General features: G+C 48.4%; 3 protein-coding genes across 5 annotated transcripts in view; 1 reads left to right on the top strand and 2 right to left on the bottom strand.

Annotated features, from left to right (window-relative positions):
- Window positions 1-429, bottom strand: part of LOC123182793 (uncharacterized) — a 5,571-nt gene extending 5,142 nt beyond the window's left edge. For 2 of the 3 annotated variants that reach the window (XM_044595456.1, XM_044595455.1), the window contains exon 1: window positions 257-429. In XM_044595456.1, the coding sequence (XP_044451391.1) occupies window positions 257-370 (114 nt within the window). In that variant the 5' untranslated portion in view covers window positions 371-429. The remainder of the gene's footprint in view (window positions 1-256) is intronic. The other variant, XM_044595457.1, reaches the window with a different exon arrangement.
- A 286-nt stretch (window positions 430-715) lies between these two features.
- LOC123160386 (zinc finger BED domain-containing protein RICESLEEPER 2-like) lies at window positions 716-3,886 on the top strand. Its single transcript, XM_044578210.1, has 3 exons — window positions 716-1,048; window positions 1,550-3,712; window positions 3,809-3,886. The coding sequence occupies exons 1-3, from the start codon at window positions 716-718 to the stop codon at window positions 3,884-3,886; spliced, it is 2,574 nt and encodes an 857-aa protein (XP_044434145.1).
- Window positions 3,887-4,902: 1,016 nt separating this feature from the next.
- LOC123174181 (uncharacterized) lies at window positions 4,903-7,545 on the bottom strand. The gene has a single exon (XM_044590004.1). It carries the CDS (start codon window positions 7,410-7,412, stop codon window positions 5,763-5,765), a length of 1,650 nt encoding a protein of 549 aa, XP_044445939.1. The 5' UTR covers window positions 7,413-7,545; the 3' UTR covers window positions 4,903-5,762.
- Window positions 7,546-13,612: the final 6,067 nt, after the last annotated feature.

Here is a 13,612-nt window from a genome sequence, read left to right as displayed (position 1 = left end):
GACCCCAAATTCGAAACCCGTGGCATCCAGCCCCAAATTGGAAACCCACGGCATCCAGCCCCAAATTCGAAAGGACCCATGGCATCCGACCCCAATTTCCAAACCCGTGGCATCCAGCCCCGAATTCCAAGCCAGACTCCCAAATCGCAGCTAGAGCTAGGCAGCTACGGGCGGGCGGGCGGGCGGGCGGGCAACAAGTGCAGGAACGCAGAGGAGAAGAGAAGGAGGGATGCACGCGCGGCGGAACAGGACGAACCTTGGAGAACCTGGCTTCCTTGGCTTCCTCGAGTACTCGGATTGTTTGCTCGAGGGCCTTGCTGGTTTTCTCGTCCATCTCCTTGTGCCCCGCCGCTATCCCCAGCTTATCCATAAATCTGGACGTCGAACTCGAGCTTTCAGGCTCGGCCCGGGGTCGCCCAGGCTCGGCCCGAGTTTGATTCGGCCCGAGAAACAAAAAGGCCAAGCCGAGCTGCGTTATTGGGCTTGTTTCGGCCTCGGGCCGAGCCCAGCTCGGCTCGAGCCAGCCCGTGAGCTCGTCCAACTCTACAGCCCAAAGTGGCCCAGTCACTTGACCTAGCGCTCTACCTCACCCCGAGCAGCACTCATCCTCTTTCCCCCCAGCGCTAGGTTAGCCAGCCTCCGCCGGCCGCCGCCATCGCAGTTCCTTCTGTCGCCGATGACACACACGCCGCTTGTCCAGATCGCCCAAGGAGCCATGGAGAAGAAGAAAGAGAGGTCATTGACCTCCATTCTTGGGAAGGAGCCAGCGATTGGAAAAAAGAAGAATGGCAGAAGCAAGACCTCCAGCTCCATGGACGCCGGCATCGAGCCGTCCGTTCGCTCCAAGGCCAATCCAAGCATCGTCCTTGTTGACCCGCTTGTGAGGGCAAAGCAGCAGGCGCGAGCACTGCCACCCCCGCCTCCGCCTCGGCGTCTGCCTGACAACAAAGGTATCGGCGCGCGGGCGGCAGCTGTTGTTGCATCCGGCTGGACCGGCTCCGCGAACACCTCCGTCACGCCTACTTCTCCGGCTGAAGCTGAGTCCTGGGTAAGCACAAAGCAGTGGCCTGCTCTTCTTTCCTCTGGATATAAATAAAGCTTGTGAGCTTGTTGTGTGATGCATAGGGATAAGCCAGAGAACAACAAAAGAAGTAGTAAATTTCCTATTGTTTCCACTTGATTTATGCCGATCTGCTATTGTCCATTATAATCAGTTGTGCTTAAGTAATTGATTGTTTCCTGAAGATTTGCATATGACTAAGTCTAACCCAATATTTTGTAGGAGGAATCAAGTTATTATTTGGCTGTTCGTTGGGCGCGTTTGAATGTATATGTTGTACAACATTGGGTGCATTTGAGTGTATATACTGTCTAAAAAGTGAGTATTTATGCCCATGTAATGCCCCTGTTTATTGAGGGCTCAATTGTTTTGTTGTAGAAACTATAGATGGATGCATATGTTTAACTTCATTCTTGCTGTCCTAATCTCAGTATACTTGCCATACAAATATTTAGTGGATTTTCCTTCAAAATATCATTGTTTGAACAGGAACATGAGCCGGAAGAGGATCATGTCCAGGAGCAGGATGAGGAAGAGAAGGATGAGAATGTGTATGTGCCTGCTGATGAGTCCGAGTCTGAGGAAGAAGAGAACTCGTATGATCTTAGAGATGACATGTCAGAGGATGAAATGGATATTTTTCAGTCCCCTGGAGGTGAGACTGATGTGTTTGTTGTTAGTTCAGAAGAAGACAATGCAAGAACAGGAGAGAAACACAAGAAAGGGGTGAAAGTCAAGCGCAAGGTCACTACCAAGGGCAGTAGCAAGTCCAGTACTAGCAGGGAGAGTTCAGATTGTTGGACTTTTTTTGAGAAGGTGATGGTGAAATCAGAAAAGGATCCTAAGGTTGAAGAGTTGAAGGCAAAGTGCATGCATTGCCACAATTTATACATATATGTTCAAGGTTCAAGCACCACAACACTTAATAGGCATATGAAGAAGTGTAAGATCTTCAAGAACAAGGTTGCGACGAAACTTATACAATCACGGCTTGGGTACAAGCCGTCCAATGTTAGAGGTGAATCCGGTCTTCCTCTAGGTGTGCCATCCAATGGGTATGAGCACACAACTATGAAGGAGTTGATTGCAAAAATGGTGGCTGTCCATAACTACTCATTCAGGATGGTGGAACATGAGTGGTTCAATATTGTGATGAAGTACTCGAACCCGCTATATCAAGAAATTGGTAGGAAGGCAATAAGAGCTGAGTGTTTGAGGGTTTTCAATAAAGAGAAGGAAATCCTTAAGGCAGCCCTGAAGAATGTGGACCACATTAGTCTCACTACAGATATGTGGACAAGTAACCAAACCATTTCTTATATGTGTGTAGTGGCACACTATATAGATAAACATTGGAGGATGCAGACTCGTGTGCTTGCGTTCATGGAGTTGGACCCCCCTCACAGCGGAAACGTCATGGCTGTTGCGTTGTTTGAATGTGTGACTGAATGGAAGATAGAAAACAAGATAGTGTCCATCACACTAGACAATGCATCAAACAATGATTCAGCTGTTAGAGATTTGAAGGCAATGTTTTCTGTTCGAAGAGGGACAGACTTTGAAGCCAAATATTTCCATGTCCGGTGTTGTGCTCACATTGTCAACTTGGTAGTGCAGGATGGGACAGCCTGCATGAGCACTTTGGTAACGAACCTAAGGGAGACAGTGAAGTACTTCAAGAAGTCCCCTTCCCGGCTGCACAAATTTGTTGAGATTTGCAGGAGTTTAGGCCTTAAAATTGGAGCGCATTTGACCCTAGATGTTTGCACGAGGTGGAGTTCTACATACAAGATGTTGGAAACTGGCCGACCATATAGGCAAGCCTTGGTGTCTTATGCTGATTCGGATGCCAACTACAAGTGGAAGCCTACAAACAAAGAATGGGATATGTTTCAGCTTATTGAACCATTGTTGTTTGCTTTTGCTAGAGTGACTACAGCCTTTTCGGGTCAATCATATCCCACCGCCAACATATTTTACCCCCACATTGTGAGTATCAAAATTTCTTTGAGAAAAGCCATGGTTCATAAGGACAAAACCTACAATGCTATGGGACATGCTATGATGGACAAGTTCAACAAATATTGGGAAGAACCAAACAATGTCATGGTTCTTGCCACTTTCCTGGATCCAAGGTACAAAATGAAGTACGTGGATTGGTGCTTTGGGCAGATCTATGATGAGGATAAGGCTGAAACTGAGTTGTCTGCATTCAAGAAAGATTTGGACAAGTTGTATGAGAAATTTGATTCTCAAAAGAGGCAAGCTGAACCTCAATGCAAGAATACTTGCAATACAAGTACCTCAATGCCACCTGCAGATTCTGAGTTTCTCTCATTCTTATCATCCACTTCTACAAAACGATCTAAGAGTGAATTGAGAAACTATATGGATGATGCAAATGAGGGTATGGTTGCCACTTTCAATCTGCTAGAGTGGTGGAAGGTGAATGCACTTAGGTATCCTGTGTTGGCAAACATGGCAAGAAGATTCTTAACTATCCCTGCTAGCTCGGTGTCTTCTGAATCCAGTTTTAGCACCGGTGGAAGAATTCTGGATGATTATCGAAGCTCTCTAAAACCATACATGGTGGAGGCCTTGGTGTGTGGCGGAAGCTATATCAAGGGTGCGCACAAAGACTTAAATGTGTTGGTATGATTTCGATCTATGTTTTATGTCGTATGATTTCATATGCATCATGTTATTGCCATAAACTAAAAATCTAATGGCTAACTTGCACAAAACTAGGATGTGGAAGAAGATGATGATGAGGAGGATGTGGAGAAGGTCAAATTGCCTAAAAGTGTCGCAGATTGCAACTACTAGTAAGTATGTTACCTGTAAGATTTTTTTAGTTTACTTCTGTTACTTGTAGGCTTTTCTTATTTACAATAACCATTGTTACATGTAGGATACATTGTAGGGAGAAGACCATCAAGATGCATTTGTTAAATTTGCACATGGAAGTAAATCAAGCAATGGATCTATATTGGTCGTCACCCTTGAATGATGGAGTTCTTGCATTGCTTATGTTGCCTGAACTTTAGATGTGACATATGTCAACTTCTCAACCTTGGACTATTAAGTTTATGTTGTCATTGAACTTTGAACTATGGATGTGACATATGTCATCTTATTTTGCTAAACTCATGAATGGTTTATGTTCATCTCAATTTCTTCAGTGCTGTCCAAACTTGGGTGCATTTGATGTCCAAATTTCAGTGTACTTGCTGTCCAAACCTGTGTGTATTTTTCTGTCAATAGTTTCAGACATTCAGTGTTAATGTTGTCCAAACTTGGGTGTATATGCTGTCAAAGTTTCAGGCTTTCAGTGTTGATGCTGAACAAAGTTAGCACTTGGGTGTATTTGCTTGAGTATTTGCTGTCAAAGTTAGCACTTGGTACATATAAATACTACTATAATAGAAAGAAAGGGAGTAGTCTGCACGCTGATGTGCAGTGCACACGAGCTGCCGAGTTGGACCGAGCCAGCACACAGCTCGGGTTGAGCCTGCTACTTAGGCTCGCCTGAGCAGTTAGCTCGGGCTGGCTCGGCTCGTGCTGGGCGAGCTAATGGCTGGCTCGGCCCGAGCTCGGCTCGGCTCGGCTCGCGTCCAGGTATACTTATCCAGCCGCTCCTGGTAGTTGGACCCGAGCACCTTGCACAGCCTCTTCAATCGATCCATCGAGCGGTGCGACTTGACCGGGGCTGCGCCTGGGTCGGGAATGGAGTTGAGCAAGCAACCTGGCGATCGAGGAGCAGGTACGTCAGGTTGGGGGAGAGAGAGAAGGGAGAGGAAGAGGAGAGAGGGAGAGCACCTTGATAGGGAGGAGGCCGGGGCCGTTGCCGGGGACGAACCAAGTCTCTCTGCAGGAAGGCGGTGTACTTATGCAAGTACGCCACGCCACGCCACGCTGGCATGCCCTCCCTCCCTCCCTCTCTCTCTGCAGGAAGGCGGTTACGTAACGGAGTTGAACACTGCATGTGAATAACAGGCTTACAGCTTAGTACAGTACTTACTAACCATTAAGAGAGGTGGTCGCATAATAATAAGCAGATTAAATAAATGCTACGTACTAGTGCATATAGTATCAAGTTACCAACAGCAAACAAACACGCATATATGTAGAAAGTAAAAAACACGAGGTGATCACAAAAGTACCTCCATATGCATCATAAGTTGGAAAAGTAGAAAAACACACACACAATATTTATTCAAAACAAAGTAAACGAACATATATGTAACAGCTGCCTAACCACCTAGTATACAGATAAAGTTAGCAGCAGATTATATATCCAAACAGCATAGCTGTTTTGGCCTCCTGATGCTTTTGCCACTGGCTAGTTTCTTCTTCATTTTTCACAGTAAATGGGTAGTTTAGTCATAAGCAGGATTTTGTGAAGGTACTTCAAATTTGGGGGATGACGTGGAAATAGCGACAGGCATTATGCCATGACGTTTTCCCTTGTCACAGCTCGTATAATCAATCTTTTCAAGACAAATTACTATAAAAGCCTGCACATATGGAAAATTCAGCAGACAAATTGGATCGGGTTCCATTGAAAAATGCACACACACTGCTTAGCACAGAAAAACAAACAAAAACATTATTGAGTAATATATTATAAATCACATCGAGTAAAACAGAGATGTGGAATACATTATGAGAGGATCATAAGACAGGCACAAACACACGATGATCAGCCTAAAACCAGTTGAACCGGAGCTGCCGTTGAAGATGCCGTGCCCATAATCTGCTTGAGCGTGTCGTCCTTTTCCTCCTCAGTCCATGAGTGTTGCTGTGTCACCATCTCCCATTCCCAGTGCCCCTTGTCCCGAGCATGCCCATTCTTGAACATGCTGACATGACGCAACGCCGTGCATACGGCCATGACAAACTTGACAAGGTAAATCTGCCTTTCTGTTGCCTCAAAACCAGCCATCACAAACTCCTTCAAGCGATGCTGCCGAAACTTTGTCGGACACCAGGGTATTTCTTCACTGGGAGTGGGCTCCTCCATGCAAGAGGCAATGTGGATGTGAAAACTCTCGAGGGAAGGCGCCGTCTCAAAGAGAAGACGGGGCCAAGAGACGTCCCAGGACGAAGGCACATCGGCGACCAACAGCCGCCTCAGGTTAGGTACTAAGACGGATGGTGAGATAGATGGCACGATCCATCTGTCGGGCCCCGTGAACCGGATGATCAGGTCGGTAATGTCCGGGGTGTCTTCAAGAAACAAGTCAAGCTCCAGGTGCTGCCGAAAGTGTTGTCGAAACCCATCCAAGGAGACACCGTGGCGGCGGGCGAGGCTCCATTGCCTTAGGCAAGGGAATGCGGCGGACTCAAAGAACAGGTGTGTGCCCAGGGAGGCCAGACGCTCCAGATTGGGAAGATCCCTCAACCATATTGATCCTATTTCACACTTGTCCACGACGAACTCCCTGATCTGCGAGCTGGGGGCATCCACAACCATGACCATGTCCCTGCCGCCGCAGAGACAGGAGTTGAGGTGCACCACCTGCAGCTGCGGGCACGAGGCGAAGACGCCCTCGTAGGCGGCCGGGGGTGACTCGGCAACGTCTTGCAGGACGAGCCTAGTGAGCGCGTGGTACTCATGCAGCAGATGCGGGATGACACAGCCCCCAAGCTTGAGGTTTTGCAGGCGTGACAACCGGGGCGAGGAGCAGAGGCCATGGCCAGGGAAGGCGTGCACGGTCTGCTGCCGGAATGTCGGCCGGGCGATGACCTCGAGGTCGTTGACACCCCAAGCATCCATGGCCTGGGAAATCAGCCGGTTGACGCAGCCGGTGTTGCGCGTGATGAAGAACTCGACCCTGAGGCTGCTGACCCTCCGGCGAGCTCGGGCGGCCAGGAGGCCCTCGACGGAGCTGGTGAAGGCGCGCATGGCGCGGCGCTCGTACCTCGTCATGCCGGGCACGAACTCGTGATGCGCGAGGCGATGCCTGTACATCACAAAGGTTCCGCTGCTGAAGATGTCACGGTAGCGGAGGAGCCACCGCCGGTAGCGCGGCGGGAGTACGTCGCTGACCCTGAGGTCGAGGGCGGGGAGCTCGCGGGGGAGGCCAGCCCAGCGCTTGGAGAGCAGCCCGGCGCCGAGCGCCGCGCGGGTGTCGAGGCGACGCAGGACGAGGAGGAGGAGGTCGTCGGGGAGGGCGCTGACACGGTCCTCGCCGGGATCTGCCTGCTTCCGCGGCTGCCGGCGCAGGAGACGGTCCGCGCGACGCCTCCTGGCCACGGTGAAGCTCGCTTCCGCCGGGCGACGATGAGTAGATGCAGTGCAGGCGCGTGGTGGTGGCCCGCGGCTGCGACTGGATACGCGAGTCCGCATCGACGCCGGAACCTCCTTGGGTACGGGGATGAGGGCGGCGGTGGCCGGAGAAACTCAGCCCGGGATCGGAGTAGGCACCGCCGGCGAGAAGGGGGGTTGGGGGATTTGGGGGAATTGAGCGCCTCTATGCGGACCAGCGTAGGCAATAAAAGAGATGACTTATTTTCTTTTTCTAAAACGTTTTTATTTTCTTCAATCGACGATGTTGGCGCAATCCTATACGCCGCTTATGCGACGTACATACCCTCCTATTTAATTTTTTTAGGCAACCTCACAAAGCTTTATTACGTCGTCACGATGTTTACAAAGACGAATAAAGTGCCTTCGTGTTGGCCTATCCAAACATAACGGCCAACGTTCAAAGTTAAAACATGCTTTGCTAAGTTGTAAGCATGATAATTTAAGCTCCTAAACTGATGAATTACGTTACAAGAAATGAAAGAAGATGCTTGCAACTCAATTTCTCTAACCACCGACCCGTAAGCCGGAGTGCTCCTCCTGCCAATCTCACTTGCCACAACCTTGCAATCTGTAGCCACATGTACCTTTGTGATGTTCATATATGCTGCAAGATCAAGACCATCTCTTACTGCTAATGCTTCTAGAGTAGCAGGATCTTTGACATGTTCGAAGATAAAAGACGATGCTCCAAGGAAATTGCCTTCTCGGTCTCTGCATATCGCCGCCACAGCCCCAAACCGGCTCCCACGACCCACAACCGCATCTACATCCAGCTTCGTAAAGCCATCAGGAGGAGCGATCCAAGCTGGGTGTTGCATGGCTCCACCCCCTGACCCTTCTCCCGTAGGGGCTAAGACCTGGAAATCGGAAATATAAGAGTTTATGAAACCGTGCATCGTCTGGGGTGACTTGAAAAGGCCTTCATATAATGCTTTCCTCCTTGCTCCCCACATGGCCCAAAGTGAGACTGAAAACCTAACAAAATCTTCAAGTTTTAGCACTCTCAACATTGCAAATAACCACGTCTTTGGGCAATCTTGTTGTTGAGAGCTCAGCTCGTCCAAAATGGCCTCCGAAGAAAGCGCCCAAGTGCAGCGTGCCATAGGACAATTCAGCAGCGCGTGTCTCCAAGAATCGGGTGACCCGCACAACCTGCATGCCCCTGTCGTCGCCATATTCCTCCTGTGTAAGACATCACCCGATGGAATCGTGTGTCGAGCGAGTCGCCATAGAAACACCTTTATTTTGCTTGGTACTTCAACCTTCCAGATGGCCCTCCATTCGCTGTTGTCCCCCTCGCTAGAAGATGGTGCCTCTCGTTCCTCAAGCCAGCCCTCTCTATCATACTTAGTCCGAAACAACATGCGGTATGCAGAATGAACAGAAAAGTTTCCACGAGGTTCTTCGCCCCAGGACCAGAAGTCACCAATCCGTCGTGTACAAAGAGGTATCTTCAATATTGCTTCCGCATCAAACTCCATGAAAACTGCTCGGATCAGATCCTCTCTCCAAGAAGCCGTGGTCGTCTCAATAAGATCAGACACCCTTAATGACGGGGCTATAACCAATGATGCAATCGGTCTCTTGTAACTTGCTCGTGGGATCCAGTTATGGTCCCATATCCTGGTAGAGGCTCCATCACCAATTCTTCTAACCACACCTTGAGCCATCACATATCTTCCATCTAAGGTCGCTCTCCAAATCTGAGACGGGTGCGACCCCAACTCGGCCTGAAGCAGTGACACATCCGGATAATAAACCGCCTTTAGCAACCTTGCACTCAGTGATTCAGTTTCATTCAGTAACTTCCAAGCCTGTCTCGAGAGCAAAGCTAAGTTGAACAGTTCCATGTCCCTAAACCCCATTCCTCCCATGTGCTTTGGTTTGGTCATTATGTCCCACGCTACCCAAGCTGGTTTGCGTTTCCCCCTACTGCTTCCCCACCAAAACTGACGAATAATGGATGTGATATTGTCACAGAGTCCCCTTGGCAACCTGAAACACGCCATTGAAAAGACTGGTATTGCTTGCACTACTGACTTAATGAGGATTTCCTTCCCTGCCGCCGATAACAACTTCTGCATCCAACCCTTCACTTTCTCCCAAACCCTATCACGCAAGTATTTAAACGTGCCATTCTTTGACTGACCCACATCTGTCGGCATTCCAAGGTATCGTTCATTGAGGGACTCATTATGAACGTTCAAAATATTTTTCACTCCATCTCTGCGTTCTTGTGGGCATCCCTTACTGAATGTTTTTGATGATTTTACAGTATTTATTCTCTGACCCGAAGCATTGCAATATATGTTCAGTAGGTTTGAAACTCTTTCTGCATCCACAACACTAGACTTGAAAAGCAACAGGCTGTCATCTGCAAATAAAAGGTGGTTCACGGCTGGGGCCGTTGGTGCCACTCTAATACTTGTGAGTGAAGATGATTGTGAACTGGATTTCAGGAGGCACGAAAGGCCCTCTGCTGCAATCAAAAATAGGTAAGGTGAGACAGGATCTCCCTGCCGAATTCCTCTTGATGGGTAAAAACGCTCGAGTCTTTCTCCATTGAACAAAACTGAAAATGAGACTGAAGAAACCATAGCCATAACTGTGTCAATCCAACTTGCTGCAAACCCCAACTTCTCCATCATGGCCCTCAAATAAGGCCACTCCAGCCTATCATAGGCTTTCATCATTTCTAGCTTCAGAGCATAGTAGCTATTATTTCTTGACCTGCTTTTCTTCATAAAATGTAAGCATTCATAAGCACATATTATATTGTCTGTGATCATTCTACCTGGTACAAACGCAGATTGCTCCTCTGAAATAATATCTGGTAATACAAGCTTCAGTCTATTTGCAACTACCTTCGAAGCAATCTTATATAGCACATTGCATAAACTGATCGGTCTGAACTGTGAGAGGAGGTTGGGATTAGTCACCTTGGGGATCAGTACTAACACTGTATCATTGATAGCCTCCGGACTTTCCTCTCCTTTAACTATTCTGAGAACTATATTAGTCACATCCTCACCACACACATCCCAATGCTTCTGATAAAACAATGCCGGGAAACCATCTGGGCCAGGTGCTTTAGTGGGAAACATTTGGAAAAGCGCTGTCTTTACCTCCTCATTAGTGTAAGCTGCACACAGGTCTGCATTCATGGCAACCGTCACCTTTCTAGGCACATGATCAATGACCTGCTGTATTCCTTGCACTCCTTCTGACGTATACAAACTCTGGTAAAAAGTTTTCGCCATTGCCCTCAACTCAGCCGGGTCATCCACCAAAACACCCAATGAATTTTCCAAAGCTTTGATCATATTCTTCTTTCTCCTTAAGCTCGCTCTCATATAAAAAACTTGGTATTTTTGTCGCCCGAGGCCAGCCATTCAATTCGTGCTCTCTATCTCCACATGATCTCCTTGCGATGATACAGTTCAATAAGTCCTTCATTAGTCTTTAGTTCAACATGTGTGGGCGCAACTCTAAGCGGATCACCCCGGAGTTCATCCAGCCTCTTCTTCAGATCTTTGATCTCCTTCCGCACGCTCCCGAACGACTGCTTGCTCCACTTTGTCAGGCCCGCCGAAACCCGCTGTAGTTTATCATGCAGGTCCTGAATGTTATTGCATGTGCCATGCACAGCCCACTCTGCCTGAACAAAACCTTTCAGCTCTTCATGTTTTTCCCACATTGCTTCGTAACGGAAAGTGCGTTCATGTAGTTGTCTCTGTCCTCAACCAAGGTCCAGAAGGAGCGGACTGTGATCTGACGTTGCCGCCGTTAGGTGCTCAAGACTAGCAGTAGCAAAACGAGCCATCCATGGTGCATTTGCCAACGCGCGGTCTAGTCTGCATCTGGTGTATGTTCCTCCAACCACCCTCTTTTCAAACGTCCACGGCCTGCCTTTGTATCCAATGTCAAGAAGCATGCAGATATCCACCATGTCTCTGAAAGCCTATATTTGGGTATTACTTCTCATCCCAATTCCAGCATGTTCGCTTGACCACAAAACCTCATTGAAATCCCCTATACACAACCATGGTAGTGAGCTGGAGGTGCTTATATTTTTTAAAACATCCCACGTCCGATATCTCAGGTGTGTTTGAGCCTCGCCATATACACACGTCATTCTCCAAGCATCTTGACCTTCTTCCTCTACAGACACATCTAGATGATAACGGGAGTAACCTAAAATATCAATCTTTATTTCATTATTCCAAAAGAGGCCAATTCCACCACTTCTACCTTCACTATCAACCGCATACGCATTGTCATATCCCAATGTACCAGCTAAATTCTCTACCCTAGATCCTTCTATCCGAGTTTCAACAATACACAAAAGGGTAGGGGCAAGCTTCCTCGCAAAATCACGAAGTTCTTGGACTATCGCGGCGTTGCCCGCACCGCGGCAGTTCCAACAGAAAGCACTCATTGGGCCCGGCGGCGCTCCTCGAAGGAGCCCGCCAAATTCTTCACTGGGATGCTTGAGCTTTCCCTTTCCTCCTCTTCCGTCCTCGAGCGTTTCGGGTCTCTGGTCAAAGGTGGGCTGACCATGCCAGCACCCACAGGGACAATGGCGAGTGCCGACGCACTTGGATCTCCCTTCTGCTTTTCCTTCACCTCGACGCTTTTTCCTGATTCCTCCCTTACAACCCTCTTTCTGCTTGGGTCATCGACGGACATATTATCCATACTTGGTTGCAGCCCTCCCTCATGATCATTATCTTCCTAGAATTCTTCCTCGTCGTCTCTTGGTGGCCCTCTGTTTCCTCTACCTCGTCCGCCTCGACGACCTCCACGTCGTCCCCTTTCCCCTCCAGGGCCACTGCCCCGCCTCATAGACCAAGAGGCACGAAGATCCTTAAAGACCAGTGCAGATTTGGGGTGAATCCCCTCACCATGTTCCTTAAACGTATGGCCCAGATGACCACATACCGCACACCAATCCGTCAGCCGCTCATACTTGACCCTGTATATCTGCCGCTTGGAATCCCTCACTAGAGACACCACATTCTTTAGGGGCTTGTAGACGTTGATCTTCACCCAAACACGATAAAAATTGCCGGTAAAATCATGCGAGGAAGGCTCAACGAACAGAACTTCTCCAACCTTCGACGCCAGTGTCGGCACCAGATGTGCATACAGACTAGGAACATCATGTATCTGGATCCATATGTCCAACGTGTCCAGCTTAACTTGAGTTGGTTGAGTCACCCCATCATACGGAGTAATGATCACAGCATGTCCTCGAAAGTTGCACGGGCCCTCCTGCATGACTCTTTCCCAATCGCCGAGGCATCAGAATTGCAACGTGTAGAGATTCGCCTCCAGAGGCTTGAAATTCACCACCTGAGCCAGATCCCAGGCTGCTCGCATGTTTCTGAAAAACCATCCTTGGCTATAGGGTTTATCGATATGAACCCTAGATACCGCCATCCATCTGGCTGCGTCTTGGGGAATAGATCCCTCATCGACCACCACATCATCCATGTCATCTTCACACAGGCCCAGCCGCGTCTCGAAGATCGGTCGACGAGATGGAAAAAGTTGGATCTCAACGGGAGCGACAAAGTCGCCATCGAGAGCACAAAAACCCTAACGAGAGGGAACGTCAAACACAAATGTCACGACCGGTTTTCCAATAAAAATATTTATTGAGAAACTGATCCCTTTTACGGACCAGTAGAGAAGAATCCTTCTCACTGGTAGACAAATTCTTGATCATAGAAGAAAAACCAGGAGTACTGAATATAATACAAAGTTGAGCGGGGACTGCTCAACAATTTATTACAAGCACGCCAATAATACATAAAGGCGGATAGGGTGGCGTAACTACTAACTCACGATAAAAGCGGAGGTGGATATATCACAGTGAAGTGGGTGACATGACTCCTGAAACTAACAGCTCTTCGAGCGTCGGAGTGAGGCTCGAGGATACTTATTGTGGGTGGCGGAAGCGTATATAATACAAGTGACCAATATACAGGATCGCACGGGACTGACTGGGACTCCTCTAGGCGTCGGACTCACTATCAAACTCTTCATCCATGAGATCGCCTTCGTCAACATCTGGCCAAATCAACAAGCCAGGTGAGTACTATGAAAGTACTCGCAAGACAGTTCGGACATAAGATATAACAAATGTAAACATGATGCATATGAACAGATTAATAGAACGTACTCAGACAACGAGATGGCAATGCATGGGAAATAAAAGGGGAGTCGGGCGGTAG

The sequence above is a fragment of the Triticum aestivum genome, chromosome 1D (genome assembly GCF_018294505.1).
Source record: "Triticum aestivum cultivar Chinese Spring chromosome 1D, IWGSC CS RefSeq v2.1, whole genome shotgun sequence".
Classification (NCBI taxonomy): Eukaryota; Viridiplantae; Streptophyta; class Magnoliopsida; order Poales; family Poaceae; genus Triticum; species Triticum aestivum.
The sequence above is the reverse complement of the archived record's forward strand: the minus strand, read 5'-3'. Positions and strand labels throughout refer to the sequence as shown.

What these genes read in the sequence shown, in the direction of transcription:
- LOC123174181 (XM_044590004.1), bottom strand. Translation starts at nt 7,412, where the DNA reads ATGCGGACTCGCGTATCCAGTCGCAGCCGCGGGCCACCACCACGCGCC.
- LOC123160386 (XM_044578210.1), top strand. Translation starts at nt 716, where the DNA reads ATGGAGAAGAAGAAAGAGAGGTCATTGACCTCCATTCTTGGGAAGGAG. An exon ending in CGGCTGAAGCTGAGTCCTGG is followed by an intron (nt 1,049 to 1,549) that starts GTAAGCACAAAG and finishes TTGTTTGAACAG; the next exon opens with GAACATGAGCCGGAAGAGGA. An exon ending in ACAAAGACTTAAATGTGTTG is followed by an intron (nt 3,713 to 3,808) that starts GTATGATTTCGA and finishes GCACAAAACTAG; the next exon opens with GATGTGGAAGAAGATGATGA.